This window comes from Enhydra lutris, unplaced genomic scaffold (assembly GCF_002288905.1).
Source record: "Enhydra lutris kenyoni isolate GAN:26980312 unplaced genomic scaffold, ASM228890v2 scaffoldscaffold20, whole genome shotgun sequence".
In the NCBI taxonomy this organism is placed as follows: Eukaryota; Metazoa; Chordata; class Mammalia; order Carnivora; family Mustelidae; genus Enhydra; species Enhydra lutris.
Genome location: NW_019154104.1, coordinates 6,985,543 through 7,001,496, shown reverse-complemented (window position 1 = coordinate 7,001,496; position 15,954 = coordinate 6,985,543). Strand labels below are relative to the sequence as shown.

General features: G+C 38.8%; 1 protein-coding gene across 4 annotated transcripts in view; it reads left to right on the top strand.

The window, feature by feature from the left end:
* Positions 1-12,487, top strand: part of LOC111148571 (spermatogenesis associated 7) — a 41,283-nt gene extending 28,796 nt beyond the window's left edge. For 2 of the 4 annotated variants that reach the window (XM_022505246.1, XM_022505249.1), the window contains 6 exons: positions 730-796; positions 3,058-3,173; positions 5,106-5,159; positions 7,280-7,357; positions 11,461-11,518; positions 11,772-12,487. In XM_022505246.1, coding sequence (XP_022360954.1) covers positions 730-796; positions 3,058-3,173; positions 5,106-5,159; positions 7,280-7,357; positions 11,461-11,518; positions 11,772-12,341 — 943 coding nt within the window. In that variant the 3' untranslated portion in view covers positions 12,342-12,487. The remainder of the gene's footprint in view (positions 1-729; positions 797-3,057; positions 3,174-5,105; positions 5,160-7,279; positions 7,358-11,460; positions 11,519-11,771) is intronic. The other 2 variants (XM_022505247.1, XM_022505248.1) reach the window with 2 other exon arrangements.
* Positions 12,488-15,954: the final 3,467 nt, after the last annotated feature.

Genomic DNA, 15,954 nt, shown 5'->3' with positions numbered 1-15,954 from the left:
AGTATTAATAACTGATTTGTGATTTTTTTTTTCCTGGAATTATATAAACAACTATTTACCTGGTCCTAGGTTTTAGCTATTTTTAGAAAGCAAAAAACAATTTAGGACTAGTATTCTTTTCTCTGGGTATAGAGAAGAGGTATCAGATGAGTCTGTGTTCATTTAACCCCAAGAATTAAGGAATGGGGAGAAACGAGGAAAGCAAGCATATCATATCCTTTTCTTGATTGTACATCTGACAGCTTTTGAGGATAATAGAGCCTATTTCCCTATTCCTATTCTATCCAGCTGAAATCTAGCTGCTATTCAAAAAAAGAGGAAAGGGGCACCTGGGTGGCTCAGTGGGTTAAAGCCTCTGCCTTCGGCTCAGGTCATGATCTCAGGGTCCTAGGATCGAGCCCCACATCGGGCTCTCTGCTCAGTGGGGAGCCCGCTTCTCTTCCTCTCTCTCTACCTGCCTCTCTGCCTACTTGTGATCTCTGTCAAATAAATAAAATCTTTTAAAAAAAAAAATCTTAAAAAAATAAATAAATTTTTAAAAAAAAGAGGAAAAATAAGCTGTGTAATCCAAACCATATCTATTTTCTCATTATATAATTAGAAATCACACATTTTATAAGAATAGATGGATTTCATCTCTTATATCTGAGAGGTTTTTTAAGACAGTAAACTTGTTATCAGGGTATTTGTACTTCGAAGCTTGACAGTTACTTCTTTTAAATATTACAGCTTTAAATCTGATTTTGAGACAGTTGACACCAAGAACTTCACAGATTCAGAAGAGAACACAGAACAGGTAATAAAAATGAGATCTCTTTGTGTGCCACATTGGAATTATAGCTGCTTTAACTTAATAAAATACGTGTAGCTGTTTGGACTTGAGTAATCTCTTGGTGACACTTCTTGTAGATGATGTAACCAGTATAGAGAAGGACTAACTATTTATACATGGCCATAGCTCTCTTTGAATGGCCAGATGGATCCTGCTCAGTCTGGGAAATCATTTGTTGTTAGCACTTTTTCTAGATGGTTGGTTGGCTGGCTGGCTAGATGAATAAATGAATAAAATACCTTAAATGTTGCTTTCAGAGATGTAGACTTGGATCACTGGAGGAGCCAGAAAAGCAATACAGAAGTTATTTTAGTTTCTATGCTAGTACTTTTTTAAATTGCCACTGATTATTGGAAATTATACATTATATAAGAATAGATGAATATTATTCTCTTATATTTGCTTTTACTTTTTTCTAGACCATAACGCTCTTTTTAATAGCATTTATGTTTTGAGTGCTTGGGCATTTCTTTTAAAATATTACAGCTTTAAGTCAATTTTCTCATAAACTGATTATTTTTATTTTGGGGGTATTAATCATACACTTGTGTCCTAATTTAAATTTATTCTTTATAAAAACAGTTTGTCTATTAAAATGCCAAACACAGGGATGCCTGGGTGGCTCATTCAGCTAAGCATGGGACTTCAGCTCAGGTCATGATATCAGGGTCCTGGGATCGAGCCCCACAATCAGGCTGTCTGGTCACTGGGGAGTCTGCTTCTGCCTCTCCCTCTGCCTCTCCCCCAACTTACACACACTCTCTCCCTTCCTCTTTCTCTCATGAATAAATAAAAATCTTTTAAAAAGAAGTATTGGATAAAATAAAATGTCAAACAGATTTGGGGAATAAAAGAATAAAATATAATCACACTGAACTTCTTTCTTCTCTTCTGGATATGGGTAGAGAATTTTCAGTTTCCATCTCAGTCATAAATACCTGTTTGACATGGGACCCTGCCATTTAAAGCCCAAGGACAAATCACTTATCCTCTGAGAGCTCTACATCTAGAAAAGCTACTTAATGTGTAGGATCACTGGAAAGTGTGAATGATATAGGTAAAGTGCCTAGCCTGAGAAGGGCTTCATAAATTACGGCTATGACTAGCTTGAGATTTAGGAAGACAGTTAGCTCTGTTGATAACTAAATAAAGTAGAAATCCCATTTTCATGACATTGTTCTCCAAATGCTTATCCATAACCCTATAAGAAAATGATATCCTTTATTCCATAATCTGTACCATCAGCAATCCACTTGGGAAAATTAGTAAGTATTAATCTGCAATAGACCAGATTTTAACAGCACTGTACATAATTTGGCATTGTGAAGATTAATCTAATAATGCAAGTAAATGCTTGGCATAGTAAGCAGCACATAGTAAGGATTCCATAAAGGTAAGCTGCCATTATTTTTGTTTGTTAATATTATTGATTGTACTCTCAGAGCTACCACTGCTTCTCTATATTTGATATATTGGCATTTGAAACAAATGGACTGTTTGAATTTCTGTTATAATGGTATATTTTGTACATTTTTTAGGGGTTACTTAAAACTTGCAAATTTACTTCATTTTCTCTTTGTGTAGTTTATTTATGGTAATTCCTTAATGGATTTAAAATATCCCTTATTAAAATATAAGAAATAAGAAGCTGTTTTTACCTTGCTTTAAATACATGTAAGAAAGAAGTCCTTGAGTGGTGCCGGGGTGGCTCAGTCAGTTACACATCTGCCTGTGGCTCAGGTCATGATCTCAACGTCCTGGGATCAAGCCCCGCATCAGACTCCCTGTGCTTCCCCTGCCCTGGCTCTTTCTGCACCCCTCCCCCTCAAATAAATAACTAAAATCTTAAAAAAAAAAAAAAAAGGAATCATTGATTGGGTAGAAAAAAATTTTTTTTTTCTTTTTATTTGACAGAGATCATAAGTAGGCAAACAGACAGGTAGGGGGTGGGGAGCAGGCTCCCACCTGAGCAGAGAGCCCCATGTGGGGCTCAATCCCAGAACCCTGAGATCATGACCTGAGCTCAAGGCAGAGGCTTAACCCACTGAGCCACCCAGGAGCCCTGAAAATGTATTTTAAAACAGCTTTGGTCATAGTATATCAGTCACTTTTGCCTATGGGATAGCTCCTTGACTTTTTTGAAATTTGCTATTTTGCTTTATTTCTGCTTTCATAATGTATTTTTGAAGCAAAATAAAGTTCGATTCTTCTCATTACATCCCCAGGCATCTAATTGTATGACATATGATTTCAAAGAAAAAATAGCTCCTTTACCTTTACAAGGCCATGACTTACCATGGGACGAGATTAAAGATGGCACTCTCCAGTGTTCCTCACCAAGGTAAACAGCTTACAGAAGTCATTACAACTGTCTATTTAACTGCTTTCCTGTGTAACAGATAATATTTGCAACATAAGTACTATTCTAATTATGTGCACTCTGATCTCTTTTGGTGTTCTACAATTCAGTGGCAGTGTTAGTTTTACTATGGAAATTTTACAAAGTAGGTACTCAATAAAAGTTTAAATGAATTCATTGCTAATTCATTAATAAGGAAAAAGGCAATACTGGCTTGTATTATTTGCCATTGCTATTCATATGAAAAGGGATTTTCCTGGGGCGCCTAGGTGGCTCAGTTGGTTAAGTGTCCAATTCTTGATTTCAGCTCGGGTCATGATCCCAGGGCCATGAGATTAAGCCCCCGCACTGGGCTTTGTGCTGGGTGTGGAGCCTCTTGAGACTCTCTCTCTCTCTCTCTCTGTCTCTCTCTGCCTCCCAGCCCCTGCATACATGCACAATCTTGAAAGAAAGAAAGAAAGAAAGAAAGAAAGAAAGAAAGAAAGAAAGAAAAGGATTTTCTTGAAGACAAATCCTGTGGCAAAATAATACTGAAGAACCTCACAATTTGAGGATTCATAATTCATGATTTTGAAATTCACCATATGCTAGTGTGGTATCTGTCACTGCTGTGTACTGGCATTGTTTTTAAGAACTACACAACATATTTCATAATTATGGAATACTACACCTAAGTAAAAATGATAGGTTAGCAAAAATGCCTTTGATAGTTTCAGCTGTCAAATGTATTTCCAGTATCAGAGATTATATATGAGATGGAGGTGGAAATAAAGGACTAGAGATTAAAAAGAGGGCAAGAATGAGTTGTCATATAGCAGACCAGAAGGCAAGCACACGTGATCCCTCAGAGCCCAGGTCCTCCCTTAGGCCCTTCCTAGGGAGATGGCACCTGGCAGGGCTGTGGGCGGTTCATTACTAACCTCTCTTGTCTTGAAATTCATGATGCTTCAGTACTCGTAACAAGATTTATAAGCTAACTCTTGAGCCACTCTGCAATGAATATGAAGAATGACCTAAAGAAAGGAACATTTATCTTTTCTAGTAGTTTCTATCTAAAAGAAGTAAAGCAAAATATTTATAATTGTGTGTATCTGAATAAAATATTAGAATTATCTAATTATGACATGACTAAATATTAACAAAATTTATCATAATGACAAGCTTAAAACAGTTTTTCATAGGGAAATAATCTGTTTCCAGCATTATTTGTATGTTAACATTGTCAAAGTGAAATTGTGTGTACTAGGTAAGTGATATAGCCCAGTTTGGAAAAGGATTGTGGAAGCACCTGGGTAGCTCAGTCGGTTAAGCATCCAGCTCTTGATCTCAGCTCAGATCTTGATCACAGGTTGGTGAGTTCAATCCCCACACTAGGCGTGGAGCCTACTGAATACGTACTTACATACAGTACATACACTGAATTTGTAGTCAGAAGAAAGACTAATTAAAAATGTCTTTGCTAGGGGTGCCTGGGTGGCTCAGTGGGTTAAAAGCCTCTGCCTTGGGCTCAGGTCATGGTCCCGGAGTCCTAGGATCGAGCCCTGCATCGGGCTCTCTGCTCAGCAGGGAGCCTGCTCCCCCCCACCACCCTCTGCCTGCCTCTCTGCCTACCTGTGATCTCTGTCTGTCAGATAAATAAAATCTTAAAAAAAAAAAAAAATGTCTTTGCTACTTACTTACACCCATCCTTGGCAAGTTACCCAACCATTCTGCCCCCTGGTGAACTCATCAGTCAGTAGAAAAAATAACACCTACCTAATATACCAGTCAGGGTTGTTCTGAATATTAGATCAGATCATGGATATGAAAGTACTTTAAAAATTCTAAAATACATTATTACTAATATAATATTATTGAAAACTTATTGTATGCCAATTATTGTTTTGTTCAAATACTGTAATTTTCTCTTTCCAGGGCAGTATGTCAGTATTCCCTGCACCTTCCTCCAGAGAGAAAAATCCACTCCGAGTAAGATTTTTTTTACCTCTTCATTTTGCTTAGCGGAAATCAAGAATTAAGAAACACAAACTGGGGCACCTGGGTGTCTCAGTGGGTTAAACCTCTGCCTTCAGCTCCGGTCATGATCTCAGGGTCCTGGGATTAAGCCCCACATCGGGCTCTCTGCTCAGCAGGGAGCCTGCTTCCCCCTCTGTCTACCTGCCTCTCTGCCTACTTGTGATCTCTCTCTCTTTGTCAAATAAATAAATAAAATCTTTAAAAAAAAAAAAAAAGAGGGGGTACCTGGGTGGCTCAGTGGGTTAAAGCCTCTGCCTTCAGCTCAGGTCATTATCTCGGGGTCCTGGGATCGAGCCCCACATCAGGCTCTCTGCTTGGTGGGAAGCCTGCTTCCCCCTCTCTCTCTGCCTGCCTCTCTGCCTGTTTGTGATCTCTGTCTGTCAAATAAATAAAATCTTTAAAATTTAAGAAAAAAAAAAGGATCACACAAACTATTATTAAATAAGTCAGGACTGAATTCTAATTTCTCTTACAACTAGCTTTGAAGTTCAGTCATATAATATGCCCTCAATTTGAGAATGATCAGAATTTTCTGAAATAGTTGTCAGTCACTTCATCTTTATGTCCAGGGGAAATTCGTCCCTAAGTAAACGCAGACTTTGGGTAGCTCAGGATACCCTTCCAGGAGGTTTCTAACCTCATCAGGTCTTTACAGATAGCATACTTCTAGTTTTTAATGTTGTTTTAGTCAGGCTACTCTTTTTCAGGGAATATCATCTTTTTTTTTTAAAGATTTTTATTTATTTGACAGACAGAGATCACAAGTAGGCAGAGAGGCAGGCAGAGAGAGGAGGAAGCAGGCTCCTCGCTGAGAGAGCCTGATGCGGGGCTCGATCCTAGGACCCCGGGATCATGACCTGAGCCGAAGGCAGAGGCTTTAACCCACTGAGCCACCTAGGTGCCCCGAATATCATCTATTTTATAGAGTTCCATTTATTCTCAAGCTTGCTGTATAAATTAGAGGCTGAGAATCAGTTTGAAAGTGTAACTTTTTATATAACATTTTAATCTTCTGTTATCTCATTTTCTTATTCTTCCCATTACATTTACTTATTGAGTAATTGAGTGGTTACTTACTACTTATATTTTGTATCAAATCACTGATATCAGCTAATTAAAGTCAAATTTATAATAGTATTCAGATTTCTTGATGAGCTATTAAAATGTTATAAGATAAATATATCCACATAATTAAAATTATCACTACAATTATATACACAAATTTCCCTACTATCATATTTTTTCTCCTCTCCATAAATTTTGAAAAAAAAAATATTTTTTTCTGCTGAATAAATTTCCTAGCATTCAAACAAGATGCTCTTCTAGGAGCAGAAGAGGATTTCATAGTTGAAGTTCTTTCTTTTCTGGATAAGTTTCCTCTTTCCCCTCCTCTAAGTGCCATCCACAGGGCTCGGACTTCTGGACATGGTTAGAAGTCAGAGGACCTGTAAAATGCTTGTCAAGAACACAGACCTCCGGTGGTTCACATTTGGTTGCCCTTTTGCCCTTGGTTGCTCTGTTTTGTTTTTTGTTTGTTTTGTGTGTGTTTTTCTTTTTGTTTTATTGGTTTTTGTTTGTTTATTTGCTGTTTTAATTCCTGCTTATCTGCTAGTGTTGGATGAATGCTTTCCATATCTATGAAATTTTACTTTATTAGGGAACATTTTCTTCTTTAAATAAATTGATCTGCATATTTTAAGAATATAGACATAGTTTTTTTTTTTTTTTAAGATTTTATTTATTTGACAGAGAGAGAGAGATCACAAGTAGGCAGAGAGGCAGGCAGAGAGAGAGAGAGAGGGAAGCAGGCTCCCCGCTGAGCAGAGAGCCCGATGCGGGGCTCGATCCCAGGACCCTGAGATCATGACCTGAGCTGAAGGCAGAGGCTTTAACCCACTGAGCCACCCAGGTACCCCTAGACATAGTTTTTTAATAACATTTCTCTTAATATGCGATAACAGTATATTTGTCATAGTAGTGGTAGATATTTCTCATTAGGTACTCATATTTCCTCTAGTGTTCAGAGTAAGTAGGAAATAATTTTTGTGCTGTGTACTGCTCTGTTTTCACAGTGAAGAAGAACTGTTATATCTGAGTTTCATTGAAGATGTAACAGATGAAATTTTGAAACTTGGTTTATTTTCAAACAGGTTAGATTTTTTAAGTTATATTATGGTGGTTGAATAGTATATTAAATACTCTTCCTTATCATGTTAATTCCTTTAAGTTAGTTCCACATACTAGGAAATGAAAAATTATGTTGCTTTCTTGTAAGGGGAGGGGGGAACATTTTTTTTTTTTTTTTAATGAATCTTGCTGGAGGATTTATTTAACTAAGAATAACATTTTTTCCATTAGTCTTTTTTTGTTAATTACTTTTATTAGCATATAATGTATTTTTTGCCCCAGGGGTACAGGTCTGTGAATCGTCAGGTTTACACACTTAATTTTTTTTTTTTAAGATTTATTTATTTATTAGAGGGAGAGAGCGTGCAAGTGCGGGGAGGGGTAGAGGGAGAGAAAGACAAGCAGACTTCTTACTGAGCACAGAGCTTGATGTAGGGCTCGATCTCACAACCCTGAGACTGTCACCTGAACCAAAATTAAAAGTCGGATGCTTAACTGAATGAGTCACCCAGGCGCCCCTTAGGGGACATATTCTTATCATTGATAGCAAATTATAAAGAATATTTAATTCTTACCATATAAGGCAAATTCACAATTTGGGGGAGTTACAGAAAAGAATAGAGATTTTATTCACTTAAATACTGTTATTTCTCTTAGATGCAGAGATCAGATTGGTGATTGTCAGTGGTGGGGGGTAGGCAAAAGGAAAAAGTAGTCAAAAGGTAAAACTCCCAGTTATAAAATAAATAACTCATGGGGATATAACGTATAGCATGGCGACTACAGTGAATAGTACTACTGTGTTGGGCATCTTGGTGGCTCAGTCATTGAGCATCTGCATTCAGTTCAGGTCATGACCCCAGGGTCCTGGGATCGAGGCCCACATCGGGCTCTGTGCTCAGCAGGAAGCCTGCTTCTACCTCTCCCACTCCCCCTGCTTGTGTTCCCTCTCTCTCTCTGTCTCTCTCTGTCAAATAAATAAAATCTTAAAAAAAAAAAAGTACTACTGAGTTGCATATTTGAAAGTACTTTGTGAGAGAGTAGATCTTAAAAGTGCTCACCACAAGAAAAAAATTATATAGCTGTGTGGTGATGGATATTAACTAGACTTATTTTGTTGATTATTTTACAATATAAGCAAATATTGAACCATGTTGTATACCTTACACTAATATAATGTATGTCAGTTATACCTGAATTTAAAAAATTGATCACAGGGGCGCCTCAGAATAAACTGAATATTTACAAGATGCAGTCAGTTGGGCATCTTACTCTTGGTTTCAGCTTAAGTTGCAATCTCAGTGTTGTGGAATCAAGCCACCGGCATGGAGTGTGCGTGAGATTCTGTCTCTGCCCCTCCAGCTCATGCTCTCTCTCTCTCTCTCTCTAAAAATAAAATAAATAATCTTTTTTTTTAATCTATCACAAAAAAAGAAAAGAAGAAAATGAGGGATGCCTGGGTGGTTCAGTCAGTTAAGCATCTGCCTTTGGCTCAGCTTATTATCCCAGGGTCCTGGGATTGAGTCCTGCACTGGGCTCCTTGCTCAGGAGGAAGCCTGCTTCCCCCTCTGCCTGCTGCTACCCTTGCTTGTGCTCACTCTCTCTGACAAATACAGAAAACATTAAAAAAAAGAGAGAGAGAGGAAAGAAGAAAATGATATCCATATTTGAAAGAAAGATGTGAAACTATCTTTATTCATAGGTAATGTTGTCATCCATGTAAAGATCGCACAGAGTCTACAAAAAAAATAACTATGCAAAAAAAAAAAAACCAACAAGAAACACTTTATCTCTTAGTTATAATAGGCTAGTGAATCAAATTTTTGCTTATCTGCAAAGATCCATCATCTCATTTTACTATTTGAAACTTGTCAGGAGAATCAAGGCAGGCATTTCTGTTACAACTGTCACTAGTAAAGTGAGAACCAATTAAAAGCTAGGTTTATACATTGTAAGTGAAATGGAAAGTTTACAAAACCGGATTAGGTATTTGTAGATCTTAAGGAAACTATGTGGTCCTGAATCAGCTTGAACATTATCTAAAGTTCACTGGGCACCACGGCCCACTTAATGTCATATATTATGGAATGCCATTATTTATACCACATGCTTTCCCTGTTGTAATATGTCAAGTACATTTCTAATGAATTATTCTATTCTTAAGTGTTTTTTTTTATTAAACATTTGTATTATTGCTATAAAAAGATATACTAAAAAGACCCAAGTTTTTTTAATAATGATTGTTTACTACTTTTGTTTAAAAAAGGTGGTTAAAAATGTTTTCGTAATGGCTGTTGAGTTTCAGATTTGCAAGATGAAGAAGTTCAATTCATCACAACAAAAATATTAAGATCCCAACTGTAAATCAAAAAGTAAAACACATGTGAAGTGTGTAAGCCTGATGATTCACAGACCTATACCTATAACATATAATACATTATATGTTAATAAAAGAAAAAAGAAAAAAGTAAAGCACAGGTTAGAAGCAAAAACAAAAATAAAAACAAAAAACATTTGCATAGGACATGTGTTTATTGTAGAAAAAACTTAACTTTTTCTTTTAGATTATAAGGCTATTTATTGCAGCATTTGTTATAAGGCACCAAAAAAAAAAAAAAATGGAACCAACCCATATGTCGAATAGTAAAGGTTTGGTTGAATAAATTGCTGAATATTTACAAGAGCAAGTTCTATTCAGGAACCTCAAATGATGTTTTAGAAGTGAATTCATTTATACAGAAAAATTTCAAAATACATGTTTGATAAGAAAAAACAAACTACCCAAACAGTATGGATTGTTTTTAATTCTTTTAAAAAATTGCCAAGTTGGGGCAACGTGGATGGCCCAGTTGGTTAAGCATCTGACTCTTGGTTTTAGCGCAGGTCATGATCTCGTGGATCATGAGATCAAGCCCTGTGTCAGGCTCCCCACTCAGCAGAAAGTCTGCTTGAGGTTCTCTCTCTCCCTCTGCTTCTGCCCCTACCCTCCCACTGTGTACACTCTCTCTCTCTCTCTCTCTCTCTCTCTCTCTCTCTTTCTAAAACAAATATATAAATATTTTTTAAGAATTGCTAACTAAAGTAGAACTACTAAATCTTTAAAATTGGCTTACTTCATTGATAAATAACAAATGGTAACAAAGGAGTTGTTTTCGACAAAGGAATTGAAACATTCTTGTGATAATAAGACAAGCATAGTGTAGTTGAAAAAATAATTTCTCTTGAGCCAGACACATCTGGGTTAGATTCTCTTAATGACTTGTGACCTTAGGGGAAAGGAGTCAGCGTCTTAGAAGATTTTCTCATCTTTAAAATGATCTTTACAATACCTTTCTCTCCAAATATTGGTCATGATTAGAGGTATAATGATTGTGTGTCTAGCACAAATGTCTAGCCCTTAGTGGTACTTAATAAGTGATAGCTTTTAGGTTATTTTTTTTTTAAAGATTTTTTTTATTTATTTGACAGACAGATCACAAGTAGGCAGAGAGGCAGGCAGAGAGAGAGAGGAGGAGGAGGCAGGCTCCCTGCTGAGCAGAGAGCCCGATGCGAGGCTCGATCCCAGGACCCTGGGATCATGACCTGAGCCGAAGGCAGAGGCTTTAACCACTGAGCCACCCAGGCGCCCCGATAGCTTTTAGGTTATTATGTGGATTTACCATCAATGGAATTTTTTTTCAAGTATTATTGAGGAAGCATTATAAAATAACTCTTTATAAGAGAATTTCCTTTAGGGTTTGGTTTGGGGGGGGTGTGTATGTGAAAGAGAAGGAGAGAGAGAGGCTTTTGGTGTTTGCATATGTGTGTGAGAGGAAAAAAAAGAATGCTTTTGGAGTGTGGCAGGGGTAATATTGGACCTCATTTAAAATATTTTCACAGAAATATAAGTGGTATATAATCTTTCAGAAACAATAGCATCTGTTATAAAACTTAAACAAAAAAGCCATAGTAGCTCCCAAATTGAAGCACTTGACAGAATAGGGAAGGATTAGTGTTTAGCTTTGGAAAGAAAAAGAAGAATCTAAAAAATATTTTCCAACCTTTAGTAGTTTTGTTGTTGCATGGCTATTTTTATTTAGTTGCTTTTCTGATTTTGAGACACTAACACTTCTATTTATCATTTTAGGTTTTTAGAACACCTTTTTGAGCGACACATAAAACAAAATAAACATCATTTGGAGGAGGTTTGTCTTTCTTTAGACATTCATTAGAAAAAATTCTAATATGGAAAGAATTTTAAAGTTTTTCCACAGCCTCAAAGAATGCATTAAAGCAAATGCTTTTTTTCCCTTGAACCTTTTGTGTGTATGAGGGCAGTTTGGTGGGGGGGGATGAAAGAAGTGTTAATCTTGCTGAGATGAGCAGCACTGCAGACAAAAGTAATTCAATTTGACTAGCTTAATTAATGTAATTATTCTTGTCTTATCTTAATCCTAGGGAAAAATGCGCCATCTGCTGCATATCCTGAAGATGGACTTGGGCTGCACATCCAGAGAAAACTCAGTGAAGCTGGATGATATTGATATGCTGAATTTACTTGATTTTGAACAGGCTGAGAATTCAGAAGAAGATGAAGATAAAAGCAAACATGATACCACAATTCAACAAGAACGTCAAGAATACCAAAAAGCTTTGGATATGTTATTGTCTATACCAAAAGATGAGAATGAGAGACTCTCTTCACCAAATGAATTTTTCCTGCCCATCTATAAATCAAAGTGCTCAGAAGGGGTTATAATTCAGCAAGTGAATGATGAAACAAATCCTGGACCTTCAGTTTGGGATGACAAAAATCCAAGTGTCTCTGACAGCTTAGCAGACCAGGAGACTTCTGTGAATGTCATTGAAGGGGATAGTGACACTGAAAAGGTGGAGACTTCGAATGAATTATGTTGTCTTAGCACAGAACTCTCCCCGGCTCTTCAATTTCACAGTATCCAAGAGAACAACAGTCATGACATGGAAGGACCAACTCTTAAAATCATGGAAATGAGCATTGAGGACTGACCTTTGGATGTTTGATCTTCATTAATAAATATCCCAAGTGGCCAGTAATTCAATATTCCTTTTCCTCTGTTTTATTCTTTCATATATTAAGATTTCTGTATTTGCTTTCTATGCTCTATAATAAATTACCTTAAATTAGCAGCTTAAAACTATACACATGTATTATTTATCCTATAATTTCTGTGTGTTAAGAGTTCTGGGTATAACTTAGATGTGTCTGCTCCGGGTCTCAAGGCTACAAGCCAAGTGTTACTTGGGGCTATGGTCTCATCTGGAGGCTTGACTGGGGCAAGAATCTGCTTCCAAACTCTTTTCAGGTTGTTGGCAGAATTCCTTTCCCTTTGACTAGTGAGATATGAAGTGCCATATTATATAACAATCAAAGGAATGACTTTCCATCATCTTTGCTACCTTCTTTTAGTTACAACCAAGTCACAGGTCCTGCCCACACTTAATGAGTGGAGATATTATACAAGGGTATGAATGCCAGAAGGTGAGAATCACAGGGTCCCCCTAGGATCTATTGGCCACGATTTCTAAAGTTGCTCTTCAGGGGAAAATAGTTTACCCAAGCATAAGTGATTTTGTATGCAATGGGAAATGGTTTATGACCTGGCATGGATCTTGAAACATTAAGCTTTATCTGTAGTATCTTTAAAGAATATATTTTTTTAATTTATTTATTTGATAGACAGAGATCACAAGTAGGCAGAGAAAGAGGGGAAGGCAGGCTCCCCACCGAGCAGGGAGCCTGATGTGGGGCTCAATCCCAGGACCCTGGGATCATGACCTGAGCCGAAGGCAGAGGCTTAATCCACTGAGCCACCCAGGTGCCCCTATCTGTCATATTTTTAATTTCTTCTTTCTCACTTCCCTGCAATATCTGAAGTTTCAAGGCCTTTCTAGTTACCAGTGAGCTAGGGCAGACTGTTGGCTTTCTGAAAAATTGTCCATTCTTAATGAGGGAAAACATTCTATCAACCCAGTTTGATACTCTCCTCTTGCCCTTATAGTTCATGAGTGGGATCTTTTCTATTAAGATACGTCTCAGAAGGGCATCTGGGTGGCTCAGTTGGTTAAGCGACTGCCTTCAGCTCAGGCCATGATCCCAGGGTCCTGGGATCAAGTCCCACATCGGGCTCCCCCTACTCTGTTGGGAGCCTACTTCTGCTCCCTCTGCCTGCCACTGCCCCTGCTTGTGTTCTCTATCTCTGTCAAATAAATAAATAAAATCCTTTAAAAATATATGTCTCAGAAGACTTAGCGCTATTGATGTTTTCAACTGGTTATAGTAATTAATTGAATATTTGAGTCCCAGTTTCATGCCTAGGGACTATGAAGAATATATAGATGAAACAAAATAATGATAACCCAGATGTTCTAGAAACTTTGCAATAGCACCCAAGTATCCCAGTCTTCAACTCAGGCTTTTATCATCTCTGGCCCACACCAGGGTTTTCACAAAGGTAGCGTATACCACTGCAGGTATTAGAGATGATTTCTGGTCGAATATAGGTGACAGATCTGTCTCACTCATGGGAAGCTGACTGTCACCACTGTGTTCAGGATTCAGGCTCAGGAACAGCTCTAAAGTACAATATGGTGGGGCTGAGCATCCAACCCACTCCTCCCCCAGTGTCTTAGGCCCCAAGTCACCCTGCTGCAGCCCTTCTCAGCCCCTCCTATTCCTCAGCTCCCAACTGTGGAATTGTCTGCCCTAACTTTTTGAGCAACTCCCGCCTTTTCCATCCTACAATCCTCTTCAACCTCCTAAAAGATCCTCAACCCTATGCTTGGCTCCCAGCCCGGGTCTCCCCATCAGTCATCCTTCACCCCATCTGTTCGTGGGCTCCATCCTTCTCTCAAACCCCAGTGCTCCTTTATTCAGTCCCAACCTCACTCTTCCCAAAGCCCTTGCCCCATTATCCATGCAAATGCCTCAGACTCCATGCCCTGGCTCCCAAGTTTCCTCCCTTTCCTGGAGCTGCCATCTTGCTTACAGCGTTGTCAGTAACTGGCTTCTTGCTGGTTCTCCACCCTTTGGGCCCAGCCTCAGATCTGCCACTGCCTGCTTTGCCATGTCTGCCTTCTCCAACCTCTAACCCGGGGTACAGCTTTTTGTCTCCAGGATCATGACCCATCCTCATTTTTGTATCTTTTAGGGTATTTTGTTGTTGTTGTCATTGTCCTCAGGATTCCCCTTAAAATTCAAGCTTAGATGTGTTGGTTTAAAGAAATATCAAATATAAAATTCAAGCTTAGATGTGTTGGTTCTTGATTCTGGCAAAAGTTGTACAAAGGTGGGAAGTGAATGTTAAGTTTGGGAAACACTGGCTTAGGGTCTTCCAGCAGCATCTCAGTTTCTCCCTCTCCTTCTACCCCTTCCCACAGCATCCTCCACTCTGCTCTCTGGAGGAGTGATGGGTGAGCCTTTGAGACAGACTGCCTGAATTTGATCCTTGTGAGCTGGGACCGGAAGCTGGGTTACCAGCCTCTGTGGGCGACAAGGAACTTACAGAGCCTTCACTGCTGGGCTCTAAGAACTATATAGATTGTGTGTGAATTAAATATTCACAGCTGCTATTCTAACACCATGTCACCACTCTTCAAAGACAAAAACCTTTGGGATGCCTGGGTGGCTCAGTCGGTTAAGCCACTGGCTTCAGCTCAGGTCATGATCCCAGGGTCCTGGGATCGAGTCCAGCATCGGGCTCCTTGTCCAGTGTTGGGGTCCGTTATCAAAGGAGCGAGACTGATACAAATTGAAAGTAAGGCAAGGCTTTATTTCTATGCCAGGCATCAGAAGTCAGACTGACCGGCCAGGGCTGCCTCCAAAGAGGGCGATCCCGCCCAATCTCACAGGCTGGTTTTATAGGGCATTAACAGCAGTCCCAAGTTACATGGCTTCTATTGTTAAGGCGTCTACTCCCGGAATCGACACCCGGAACCGATACCAGGAACTACTGGGGCGTTTATTCCCGGAATAAAGTCTTTAGATGTAAACAATATGGCTACCCAGGTAATATGGAGTCACTCTGGCTAAGCAGGCCCTAATAGTTAAACAGGTTTTAACATTAAATCGGCCCTAACACCAGCAGGGAGCCTGCTTCTCTCTCTGTCTCTGCCTGCCACTCTGCCTGCTTGTGCTCTCTCTCTGACAAATAAATAAAATTAAAAAAAAAAAAAAACCTTTGAGAGTTTCCTCTTACTGACGAAGTCCAGGTCCCTTTGCATTTTTTTATCGTCATATTCTCCTTCCCAGTTCATCTCTAGCCATCTGACCCCCAAGCATCCTAAGTGTCTAGCACATCGAATTTTACTTGTTCCTTAAGCATGGCAGAGGCTCCCCCACTCCCTACCCCTGCCCCCCCCCCCCCTCTCTCCCCTCGTACTTTCTAACAGCTCAGATTATCATTTCCCCTGTGCTGCCTTCTTAGGCCTTCGCCGACAGCCCAGACTGTAACATCATGAGACCTTGTCTGATTGCCCCAACATTTGTCCCACTTGCTCTAGGATCCGGGATCGCCCAGATCCACAGTATGAATTATAATATTTTTTTATGTGCCTAGTTTCTCTCCTGTCTAGACTATGGGCTTCTTAAGATGAAACACTT